Genomic DNA, 12,490 nt, shown 5'->3' with positions numbered 1-12,490 from the left:
AGTATTGTACCTACTGTCAAACTTTTAATCTATTTCTATGACTTTACCCCCCAAATACTTAGAAACAACTATTGCACGCTGAGCGGTTCCAACAGAAACCAACTGACTGGTCTGTCATGACTTGATCACCCGGATACTTCATAAAAAAATAGCTGTTGTATATTCAACGATTCTCACAGAGCCAAAATTTGACTTGTCTGTTGTGAATATTCAAATGGACTTACAGCTAAGGTAGAAAGAAAGGGAAGGTGACATAAAAACACATATAAATAACAGTTAAAACTGTCTATTTTATTACTCTCACTGTTTAAAACAGCAAAAACGCATTCACGCAGCTACTTTGTTTTTCAATAGCACAGACCATCACTGGCCATTAAAACTGACAAAGTTAATTTCAAAGAAAACTTTAGCACCTCTGACTGAAAGGTTTCCAAGAAGCCACGTCTCAGAACACAATGGTTGCACACTATGCCCACTGAAAGTCCACAGATTAATCATGCCTATGTCTCAGGCAAGAACTGCAGCTCGTGGTTTCTCTATGCCCTTGATAAGAAGGTTTCTCTCGATTTCTGTCTGAGGAATAGGGTTCAGCTTCTGGCGTACATCCATGCAGCGGTTGTCTATCATCAGAGAGTTGTTCTTCTCCGCCAGGTCGTCATTGATACGATGGAGGTTCTTCTGCAGCCCATCCAAGGCATGCCTGCAAGGCAGTCAACACACTGAGTTAGAAAGGACTCGACTGCAAAACATGACTTCTTGGAATGTATTTTGATACATTAACACAATTTCAAACCTTGAAGATATCAGAGAACATAACAAACAGCCACATCAAATGACTGAAACACGTTTTGAACAGAAAGCTTGCGAAATCAGTATTCTCTGAAATTTAAGTTGCATTGGTTCTGGAATGGAGAAAGGCATAAACAAATGAGCCATGTCATGTCTGTTCTTCTGTCTGTACAACATAATTATACAAAGCACAGAACCAGTGTCAATGCATCACAACCTGTGGACAAAAATGTTATCTTCAACTGAAAATGACCAATTTTCAGTCAGCATATGTAAATAAAATGACTGTCTGTGTTGTCGCCTGATTCAACTGTTTGTCAAATGCAAAGGTTGGGAACATTAAAAGAAAACCACTAGACCACAGCAATGTAGGTCATCCATGAAAGAGACATTTTGAATGACTTTATGACCATGACCTCGTACCTCTAACCTTGACTTAAAAGGCCACAACAAACCACAAAACTAAGTTAGTGTGATGACAAGCTAGATCTCAATCCCTAAACCTGACATTTCAGGGTTTTTGCTCTCACCATGACCAACTACCATATCCAGTCTGAAGGTGCATGACCTTATCAGCTATCTTGCTTCAACAAGCTTTTTGTGATGACAAGCTAGATCTCAATCCCAAAACCTGACATTTCAGGGGTTTTGCTCTCACCATGACCAGCTACCATATCCAGTCTGAAGGTGCATGATCTTATTAGCTATCTTGCTTCTACAAGCTTTTTTCTAATATGCCTTGGCAGAGTTTAGGTCAGGTTCAACACACTGTGGATCATTTAACCAGTTCACCACATAATGGGTCTTTTTCAAATTTATTGGGCCAGGAAAACTATTCCCCCCATTTCCTCCCCCATCGGCAACCCTAACCCTCACAAAAGTTTGTAGTTTCATTTGTACTTGATCCATCACATTCTTTGATATGTCTAATGTGAAACTCTCTCTGTGTGTGTGTGTGTGTGTGTGTGTGACAGAGAGAGACTGTGTATGCAGAGATAGTTTGTCATTGTTTGCTGTGGAAAGACAGTGGTGTGATGAGCACAGAAAATATGAAGTCATTACTAAATTTCATTTGTCATTACTAAACTGTATTATGTTATGCTGAAGCTCTGATTGTGTGTATACTGCTGAAGGTACTAAGTTTTCATGTTAAAATCTAAAGGAAAAAGTACAAACAGAAGCAATGCCATACAGCTGAAAGTCACGAAAATTTACACCAGAGCTTCAGTCTAGTATATCTGTTTTAGACAAGGACCTTCCTCTGCATGCTTTGTAGAAATCCTATCTTCACAGCTGCAATACTTTATATCCTAAATACCTCATTGGCATGTGCAGACCTGTTTGTGCCTTCTTTAATACCTTTTGTTTGTAGCCACAGGCAGAAGACGAAATGCATGATAAAGATGCTGTTATGAATGTCAGATTAAGCTGGATTATTGAAACACTAACATGCTCTGATTACGAAGAATAACTGTTTAGATGACGGAATAAAAACATGTAAAAGTGCGTTCATCAGTACCTAGATAAGATCTCAGTTCTAGTCGCTGCCACATAACATCAACGCAAATACAGAATACTTTATTATCTCAATAAAAGAAATTCACCTGTGGTGTAAAACACATAAACGAAAAACGAGAATCAAAGTCATTCAACATATAAAAGACATAAAAAGCTTAGAATAGACGTCAATCTAGAGCAAACCCTTCAATCAATAATGATAGTGGTTGTCAATCTAGAGCAAACCCAACAATCAATAATCATAGTTGACAACAAGAACCAAATCCTTAATGCCACAGCCATACACATGCAATAATCACAATCGAAGGATAGGCATAAAATAGCATACTAAAAGTAAACCTAGACATATATTGATATGCAAGATAGGCTGAAGAATTCACATTCTCTAGACGGTCAGTTTGCAGAATGGAGAAAATTGCAAAATGTGATCATACATCACACACACACACACACACACACACACACACACACAGAGGGATAACTTTTTATTCAACACATTTTTTCAGCAAAGGATCACTTTAAAAAAGTGTTTGAGCTGCACAGTTACCCCCAAACTTGATGTGTTTCTTTGTCTGTGTTCATCAGCAGGAGTTTCAGTTTCTCAATGAGGTATCACTGAGTTTGGACAAATTCGAATATGGTGCACCACATCTGCTAGGTAGATGCCTGACCAGCAGCATAACCCAACATGCTAGTCAGGCCTTGCGAGTATGCATATATATTTGTGTACCTATCTGAGTGGACTTCTTCTACAGAACTTTGCCAGAGGACAACACTAATGTTGTCATGGGTTCTTTTTCAGTGCGCCAAGTGCATGCTGCACATGGGACTTCAGTTTATTGTCTCAAAACCACCAAGCACATGCTGAACACAGGACCTTGGTTTATCGTCTCATCTGAATGGCTAGACGCTCACTTTGATTTTCCAGTCAAGCTTGGGAGAAAGGGTGAGACCGGGATTTGAACCCAGAGCTTCATGGACACTCAGAATCAGAATATATTATCTCAGTAGAGAAATTAACTGTTGGCAGATTATGCCAGCTCCCTCCCCCACCAGGAGGACAGTAGCTGCAGTACTCACTGTGACTGCTTCAGCTTCTCCTGCAAGGCCTTGGTGGTGGCATCTAGCTGCTTGACTTCATCTGTCAGGCCATACTGCACAGCATCGCGGCACAGGTCCACGCCGGGCCGGTATGTTCGGTTCTCCAGGCGGGTCTGGGCTTTCTTCATGGGGTTCATCTTGTTTCGGATCGCCTCCTCCAGGCCGCGAATGTCATTCTCCATTTCTGCGATCTCCTCTTCAGTCTGCAAGAGCAGTCAGGTGAACATGCACTTTTGTTAGGCAGCAACACTGCAATGGCAAAGAAAAAGCTTTCACAAGTTTTTCTTCCACTCTCAGACATTCAACAACTTTTATTCCACTCATACAAGTCATAGGTCTGTACGAAAGCAGAAATATCACAGAAGTCACTATGTGACGGTGCTACAAAATGCTAATTTCAGCTTCAGGTGGGAAACAATCAAAACTAAATGTTCCTTTTATGGTTAGGTTAAAGGTCCCACAGCCTTTTATAGCCATAGAGGGAGTTAATTCATATTCACTGTGTCTAGGTCTTGACACAGGAAGGAAGAGCACAATCATCTCCTCCTGCCAGTCATGTACCCACTGACGAGGGTGGAGGAAGGAAAATCAGAGTGAAGTGCCTTTCCCAATACTACACCATGCTTGACACATGGCCTCAAACTCTTATCCCTGGTGAACACTGGATCACTGCCTGACTCGTTCTGCTACAGCGCCCCCATGGTACATACACATATATAGTAGACTTTCACAATAATTAAGAAAAACAGGTATGCCCTTCAAAACCATAATCCCTTCAACAACATCCTTCACATGCAAACACTTGAACGCAGTGACACAGTTTTTTTCTCCTGAATTTGTTACCTGAAAACAGCGCGCACAGTATTTACACATATCATAATGTGAGGTGGTGTGGACCTGAGGGACTAAGTTAACAGTATCAGTATCAGTATCAGAAGCTCAAGGAGGCGTCACTGCGTTCGGACAAATCCATATATGCTACACCACATCTGCCAAGCAGATGCATGACCAGCAGCATAACCCAACGCGCTTAGTCAGGCCTTGAGAAAAAAAAACAAAAAAAAACCATGCATGAACACAAAGCTAACATCTTACATTCTTCTTCTGCCACAGTAGCTCATCTCTTGCTCGTTCCTGCTCGTGGATACGCTTACGGAAGGCATACTCAGTGGCTGTTTTCTGGGCATCAAAGTCGTTGGCAGCCTTCTGCAGGGCGTTAAGGATGGCCTCTCGCAGTCGGGTGGACGCGTCCATCTCTGCATCAGCCCGCTCTTTGTTGTAGCGGCTGAAGTCTTCCCACTGCTGAGGGGTGGTGGACCTGGCACCAGGACATAGGGATGGTCATGCCTCAGGGGTACAACAAGCCACTGGTGCCAGTTGTAAGAGGTGAGAATATCTGTATGATGAAAGAGGTTTTTACTCTTGGAGGGGCAGAAGAACAGAAAGAAAATGAGAGTATCATGAGGGTACTTCATGTAGGTTATCTAACAAGTGGCAAACTGCTATGTGCTCCCCTGCAAAAAAATTTAGGTTTAAGCTGAAACAGAATCACCTACAAGCAGTTATTCCTCAAGTAAATTAAGCTATGAAAAGAACAGAACAACCTGCATGCAAAATGATCACACTCTCTGAAAGCAGTCACTTCAGGAGATGAAACCTCAAAGGTTATTACGAGGGCTTTTCAATAAGTTCTGAGATGTGACGTAACTATTTAGGTGACAATCAAGATAAGATAAAAACAACTTTATTATGTCACAAACAGAAATTGCATCAGGTGCTGCAAAACACAACTAGACAATCTGCCAACACACACATTCACACACGAAAACAACATTAAACATTACTTGATTAAGCAGGAGTAATAAACATATAAGTTTTCCAAATAAACGCATTTAACATATTCACTTTAAAAGCATTCTAATTAATAATTATTACATCGTAATTTTAAATATAAATTTTAAATATCGTATTACCACTTTCATCAAAGCATTCACACATATTTTCAAGACCTTCCCTCCACTCATTTTCAACTGCAATGCAAAATGTATAGCTAAAGTGGCTGAGCTTCTAAAGCCAACATTGAGCTGAGCAGACGTTATTTTCATGCAATGATTCTGTTTCTGGATTCTCCCGTCGTGTCCGACAGATGAGTAGGCAGAATTCGAGGGCAGGCAAAGGATGTTGATGGAGGTCCCTAGCTACAACTCTGCAATGATTCTGTAAGACTGTTGAAAAGACATCTCCAGAGGAATGCCTTTCTAGTTTGATTAATATTATGGACACAGTCTTCTGGGCCACAGTTTTTTGGTGGTATGAAGAATTTCAGCTCAGAAAACTGACACTTGAAGATGACAACTGCACCAGCCATATGGTAACAGCATGTACCCTGGACAATACAACCACAGCAAAGACACTGATCAAGGACAATGCCAGAATTACATACCAGGATATAAAACAGGAACTGGGCATTTCATTGGGCAGCCCAAGTACAGTTCTGTGCCATCAGCTTGGTGTCAGCAAACGAAGAGGTCAAGATGGTTAGAGCAGAATTGTTTACCTACATGCTGAGAAATTTTGATAGAAGACGTTCACATCTCTTCTAGGAAATCCTGACTGGTGATGAAATATGGGTCTTTAAATACAATCCTGAAACCAAGCAACAGTAGGCTGAGTGGTTCTACCCATGTGAGGACCCACCTGTAAATTTCAAAGAGATCAAGGAGTGCAAACAAAAGATGGCAAGTTTCTCCTCCAAATCTAGCCAAGTAGCCATGGAATCTCCTGAGGAAAGGAAGACATTGTCCCCCATCTGATATATCAACTATTCATACCCAAGGTCTTTGAGGAATGGTGCAAGCGCCAACCATGCAGGGAGCCCACGGCCTGCTGCTTCACCAGGACAGTGCCAGCACTCACACCGCCGCAGCAGCTTGTGACTCTCTGGCCGAAAACAATGTGAAGTTGGACACTCATCCGCCCTACTCACTAGGCCTGGCCCCCTGTGATTGGTTTCTGTTCCCTTTCATCAAGAAGATATTGCAGGGGAAAGAAGTTCCTGACCTATGAAAATATGCCAAAGCTCACTTTGAGGGTGTTATCTCCACCACATCCAAGTCAGCGTGGTCGGGTGCCTTTCACAAGTGGTTTCTGAGGATGACCCTGTGCATCAGGTCTAGGGGGAAGAGGGGAGTACTTCCAGAAACTGGACAAGTCTGCGTGTCCATAGGTGTTCTCAGAAAGCCACATCTAGGAACTTACAGAACAGCCCTCACATCTGATCAGTGACTGATGCATGCCCATGATACAGACTCAGCCCTCACCCTTTGGGTACTCGCAGGCAGTTGGGTTTGTAGGTGATGTGGGCCGAGTTGTCGGTCAGGTTGTACTGGTCAATATCGATGCCCAGGGCAATGTTCTTGTCCTGGAGGTCGGCCCCAACCTGCTGACGGGCTTCCTGCAGGAGACACAGCTGCTCAAAGGCCTCCCCAATCTTCTGCTGCAGGTCCCTCTTGATGCCCGCTATCACTTCCTGCTCCTGTCAGCAACACAACATTCTACAGTGAGATTTAGCAGGCACCCATCACTGAAATAATTAATATCACATGTGACTGTTGTTTTGCCTTTTGGTTGGAAGAGAAAAACACAAAACCAAACATGGACTATTATGAGCACGAAAAAAATGAGAGAAGTTTAGTTATTTTGTACATCATATATCATATTGATTTTTTTTCTGAATCTACAGAGGAGACATCAAGCCAACTCATCATTTCTATATAATAACTTAAATTCTTGGATTATCATGAATGCAGACTTAAAATATATGGCTGGTTTTCCAGCTGCTTATGAACTGCTTTCATGGTCACAGTGACACAATGCAGTCTGTGTTATGACTTGTTTGCTGGGTCACAGTGACACAATGCAGTCTGTGTTGACTTGTTTGCTGGGTCACAGTGACACAATGCAGTCTGTGTTGACTTGTTTGCTGGGTCACAGTGACACAATGCAGTCTGTGTTGTGACTTGTTTTCTGGGTCACAGTGACACAATGCAGTCTGTGTTGTGACTTGTTTGCTGGGTCAAAGTGACACAATGCAGTCTGTATTATGACTTATTTGCTGGGTCACAGTGACACAATGCAGTCTGTGTTATGACTTATTTGCTGGGTCACAGTGACACAATGCAGTCTGTGTTATGACTTATTTGCTGGGTCACAGTGACACAATGCAGTCTGTGTTATGACTTATTTGCTGGGTCACAGTGACACAATGCAGTCTGTGTTATGACTTGTTTGCTGGGTCACAGTGACACAATGCAGTCTGTGTTGTGACTTGTTTGCTGGGTCACAGTGACACAATGCAGTCTGTGTTGTGACTTGTTTGCTGGGTCACAGTGACACAATGCAGTCTGTGTTGTGACTTGTTTGCTGGGTCACACTCACACTGACATAATGCAGTCTGTGTTGTGACTTGTTTGCTGGGTCACAGTGACACAATGCAGTCTGTGTTGTGACTTGTTTGCTGGGACAAAAGACAAATGCTTGTGAACTGCTTTCATGGTCACAGTGACACAATGCAGTCTGCTTGCCAAACAATTCTGCCCCATACTTTACCCACTGCACTTTACCGTTTTCTCACTGTGTGGACATTGTGACACACCAATGTTGACTGACCTTGTGGAGCTGTTTATCCACCTCATCCTCCACCACATCAATGCCATGACGCCCTTCTCTCAGGGTCAGGTTCTCCACATTGCAGTCTGTGGGCACGTTCATTCCCTCCAGAGCTATTTCTGTCTGCTCCTTGGCCTCAGACAGGTCAAATATCTCCTTGTCCAGGTCTGCATGGGTCTTGTCCAGGATCTCCTTCCACTGTCAAACACAGCATCATTTTTCACTCCGTTGCCAACTGACTCACTTGTCACTTTTCTGATTTCTTTGTCGGTCCATCAGTTACTGTTTGTTTCACCGTTTCAAAGTAGTTTCAAAGTATTTGTTGACCAAGGCTGGCAGCCAGCATCACAAAACTGAACAGTGTCCTGTGAAATCTGATGCTCACCAACAGCAAATCAGTTCCCATCCTACCACCCAAGTAACTACAAGTCTGGTGCACTATCACTGTATCAAATCAGTACTCCCCACCCCACAAGTTGCAAGTCTGTCGCACTGTCACTGTACCATATCAGTTCTTTCCCCTCCTACCCCACCCCGTAAGTCACTACATGTCAGCTGCACTAACACTGTATAATATTTCTGATGCATGACATAGTATAATTTCATTTTTAAAAAGTCCTGTTCAAATGTTGAGGAGAAAAAAGTTTATCAGAGTTGTAATGCTTGTGACATATTTCACATCTTAATTCCCATGAATACTTCAAAATGTGTACAGGAAAACAGTGAATCAATATATGTGCTGTTATTTCTCAAGTATACTAAAGTCTTCCAAGGAAATTTAATTGCTACTGTCAGGTTTTTGTGTCCAATATAAACAACTTTGAGTCAGTATCACAAGCATTACTGACATGCATGTCCCCATGTTATCCATACACAACATGGCCATAAGTAATTTTAGTTGTTTTCTTCCAATTGTGCCTGAAAGTGTAAAGGATCTAGATTACCAAAGAACCAGTTTCAACTGTATTTAACCAGTTTTAAAATTTACCTCCATTTCCCACTCTGCGTGACCAGAATTGATGAATGACCCATACAGACATTTAAAATAATAAAATGATTTTAAAATTTTTTTAAAAGGCACTGTGAAGCATTCATTACACTGTATATACACAATATATTCTTCTCAAAACTGCAGTCATATTCACACATAAGTTAAAGCTGACGATGATTAGAATGAATTTTATTCAAGTTTATAGATTAAGACTCTGTATCTTTTTGTTTCAACATCAGTTCTTTTTACAAACTAATTTCAATAAGTAATTATAACACATTGATTAATAAGGGAATTCATGTCTGAGCAACAGAATTGTCTCCCATATTTTAATGATTATTATTTGTGATAATGCAATATAATCATATATTTTCAATGGCATAAATACTCCTCTAATCTCTCTCTCTCTCCTTTTTTATATAAAAACAACAAAAGCTGAATAGGTTTGGTCAAAATCTTCTTTGATTTATGACGTTTATAATGTAAAGATTAAAACCTTTGCTGTGAATTCCAAATCTGAAACAGCTGCCATATGCCTATAGGTATTTTGTTCACTGACTTAACACTAAAATGTTGTGAGCAACTTTAAATGTGCAAATCATATCATTCATAAACACTGACTTACAAGCTGTGTGGGTGGGTGTTAATACACTCAAGTAACTTTAGTTGTCATGAAACCATGCAGTTATTATGTGTGTGTGTGCGCGCGCGCGTGTGTGTGTGTGTGTGTGTGTGTGTGTGTGTGTGTGTGTGTGTGTGTGTGTGTGTGTGTGTGTGTGTGTGTGTGTGTGTGTGTGTGTGTGTGTGTGTGTGTGTGTGTGTGTGTGTGTGACATATAATTGGTCTTAAAGTTTGATTACTCTGATTTTATGCTGAACAGATGAAAACTGATAATCAAAAAGCTGTGCCCTACAAGATAATCAGACTTTTTTAAAAAATTGCATTCCGAAACATTTATTACAATCCATGGAAGTTCTTGGCAAATTTGTATATAAATATCATAGTCAAGCTTTCTAATGTGTAAGACTGTGTCAGTTTCATTCAGATTAATAAATCTACATTTAATATATCTTACTTTTCACAAATTTAGCTCAGTGAGTAAATTTGGCCATTAACTAATTTAAAGAAATTCATGGTTGTTTGAGAAACAGAGTTGTTTCCCATATTTCAATAATTATTTGTGACAATGCATTTTAAATATGACTCAATCAGTCAATGTCATCAATTCTCCTCTCTCTATCTCTCTTTATTAAAATTAGAAGCTCAATAAATTTCTTTGTTTTTGGCAGCCATGCTGCTCCATCTCAAGGACAAAGCATGTCTTCCTGCTGAGACTAAGAGCCACTGCAGAAAAACATGGGTTACAGGATCTGAAACATATGCTTTCTGAATTTCTTTACGCACATATTAAGGACCTGAAGTAAAATGAGGCCACCACACATACTGACCTGGCAGACTGGGGCAATATCCACAGATATAAACCACCAGGTGCTTTCTGGATTCAAACAAAATACCCTTGGGATGGAATTCCAACACACTGACTGCTCAGCTATGTGCTTTGAACAATACGACCAATCTAACTCAGTAACTATATCTTCATTGAATGTGACTTGCCTTGTGCACAACAGCACAAAGTGGTTAACAAATTTTAGAATATTAAGTAATGTTGATATATTCTTTTTTGGAGGGTGTGGGGGTTGTTGTGTGACCTCTTCAAAAACAGGAAAACTGGAAAGATCACTTTCCATCAGCCTGCCAAGTTCCTTCAGCTTTTGTAGTTGCCAACAAAATTATCTTACCCTGTACACACACACACACACACACTTATTTCAGAGCTATCTAAGCTAGCACATAATGTGAGAGGACAACAAACTGACCTCTCATATGCAGCTGATGTTCATTTTTAAACAGTATATAGAGACTGCACTGAACTTATTGGAAAGGTTGAATTATCTCCCTCTGACCACTTCCTACATACTTCTGAGCTATCATGGACCCAGATTACAGTGTCCGGCAGTCTAGGAGTAATTAGGTCTGTAGAAGCATTCTTTGTTTATCTTCCTGCCTTTTGAGGCATTGAAATATCTACCTTTATTTTTGTACACCATCCTAACTTCGCTGTAGTTGGTAATTTTTTTTTTTCTGTTCTTTTTTTTTTTTTTCGCTTTATAATAGAATTTTTGAAAATTAGATAACTGTTATTCTGTGAACAATGGTATGTTGGGATTAAATCTGAGGGCACGACAGTGTGTCGTGAAAGGATTAAATAACACCCAGGGCATTTTCTGAGAGTCATTTTGGCTCCAACCAATGATGAGTCAACATCGCATGGCAAGCAGGTGCTTTGGAAGAGCAGAGACCTGGATGACTTAGGGGCACTGTCAAAATGTGTGTGTAAGGCTGACAGGCAGCAGGCAAGAGCGCCTGCAGGAACATCTCAGTCCTGAGGTTTTTGTTTTGGTGTTGAATAAAATAAAGTCTTGAATGGAAAGTTGGATGTGGGCATGGTGTCACAAGTCTGCTTGGCTCCCTCTCTACAAACATGCATTCTGCAACACTTCCCACTTCGTCACCCTACAGTAAGTGAATATATAAAGAAATACAAATACAAATATATATACATATATACATATACATAAATATATTCATATAGAAAGATAAGAATTTCATTTTAAATACTTTTATTACTGTTGACTTCTTTTAACCACCTCTTGCAGTCACCAACAAAAATATCTTACCATGGAAACACACACACACACACACACACACAATTAATACACTTATGTCAGAGCCACTACCTAAGCTCACACAATTGCCAACAAAAATATCTTACCTTTGGAACAAACACACAAATAATACACTATCTAAGCCAGAACATAAGTGCATGTATATGATATAAGATAATAATTTCAATTTGAATACTTTTATTACTATTGCCTCCTTTTAACACTTCAGTTTTGACATGCAAGAGTACATGTGCCCACACACACACACACACACACACACACACACACAGAAATTAATCTGATGTTGAGAGTGTCAATATCTTACTTTCCCTTGGTCACAAATTTTTACTGAGAGAAAATAAGAAGTCAGAGAGTAACAATTATTCATAACCAAGAACAAGGACTCACTTTGCGAATGTCATCAATGCGATCTGCAAGGCGAACATTGTTGGAGTACTGGTCCCACTTGGTCTGTGAGTCTGTTTCGTTGCGTAGAAAGCGTCCATCCTGCCGGGTCTGATGGGAAGCAGTACGCTGACGCTCAGCGTTGGTGGAGATGGAGTAGCCGTTTGTGAACCAGTCTGGGGGCTGGAACCGTGTAACACCTGGTCGCACTTCTGTTGCCATGGTCTGTCTGAAATTCAGCACTCTGCCAATGAACAGGTTTGTCTGTGTTGCATAGTCCACATTACAAGAT

The 12,490-nt window shown here is 40.6% G+C and overlaps 1 protein-coding gene across 1 annotated transcript; it reads right to left on the bottom strand.

The window, feature by feature from the left end:
* Window positions 1-507: 507 nt before the first annotated feature.
* LOC143295369 (tektin-2-like) lies at window positions 508-12,420 on the bottom strand. Its single transcript, XM_076607027.1, has 6 exons — window positions 12,202-12,420; window positions 8,077-8,274; window positions 6,729-6,943; window positions 4,504-4,726; window positions 3,388-3,611; window positions 508-700 (listed from the first exon to the last, which is right to left on the bottom strand). Exons 1-6 carry the CDS (start codon window positions 12,418-12,420, stop codon window positions 508-510), a joined length of 1,272 nt encoding a protein of 423 aa, XP_076463142.1.
* Between the last annotated feature and the right edge of the window lie 70 nt (window positions 12,421-12,490).

This window comes from Babylonia areolata, chromosome 20 (genome assembly GCF_041734735.1).
Source record: "Babylonia areolata isolate BAREFJ2019XMU chromosome 20, ASM4173473v1, whole genome shotgun sequence".
Lineage (NCBI taxonomy): Eukaryota > Metazoa > Mollusca > Gastropoda > Neogastropoda > Buccinidae > Babylonia > Babylonia areolata.
Note: the sequence above shows the minus strand (reverse complement) of the source record. Positions and strands in the feature narration are given on the sequence as shown.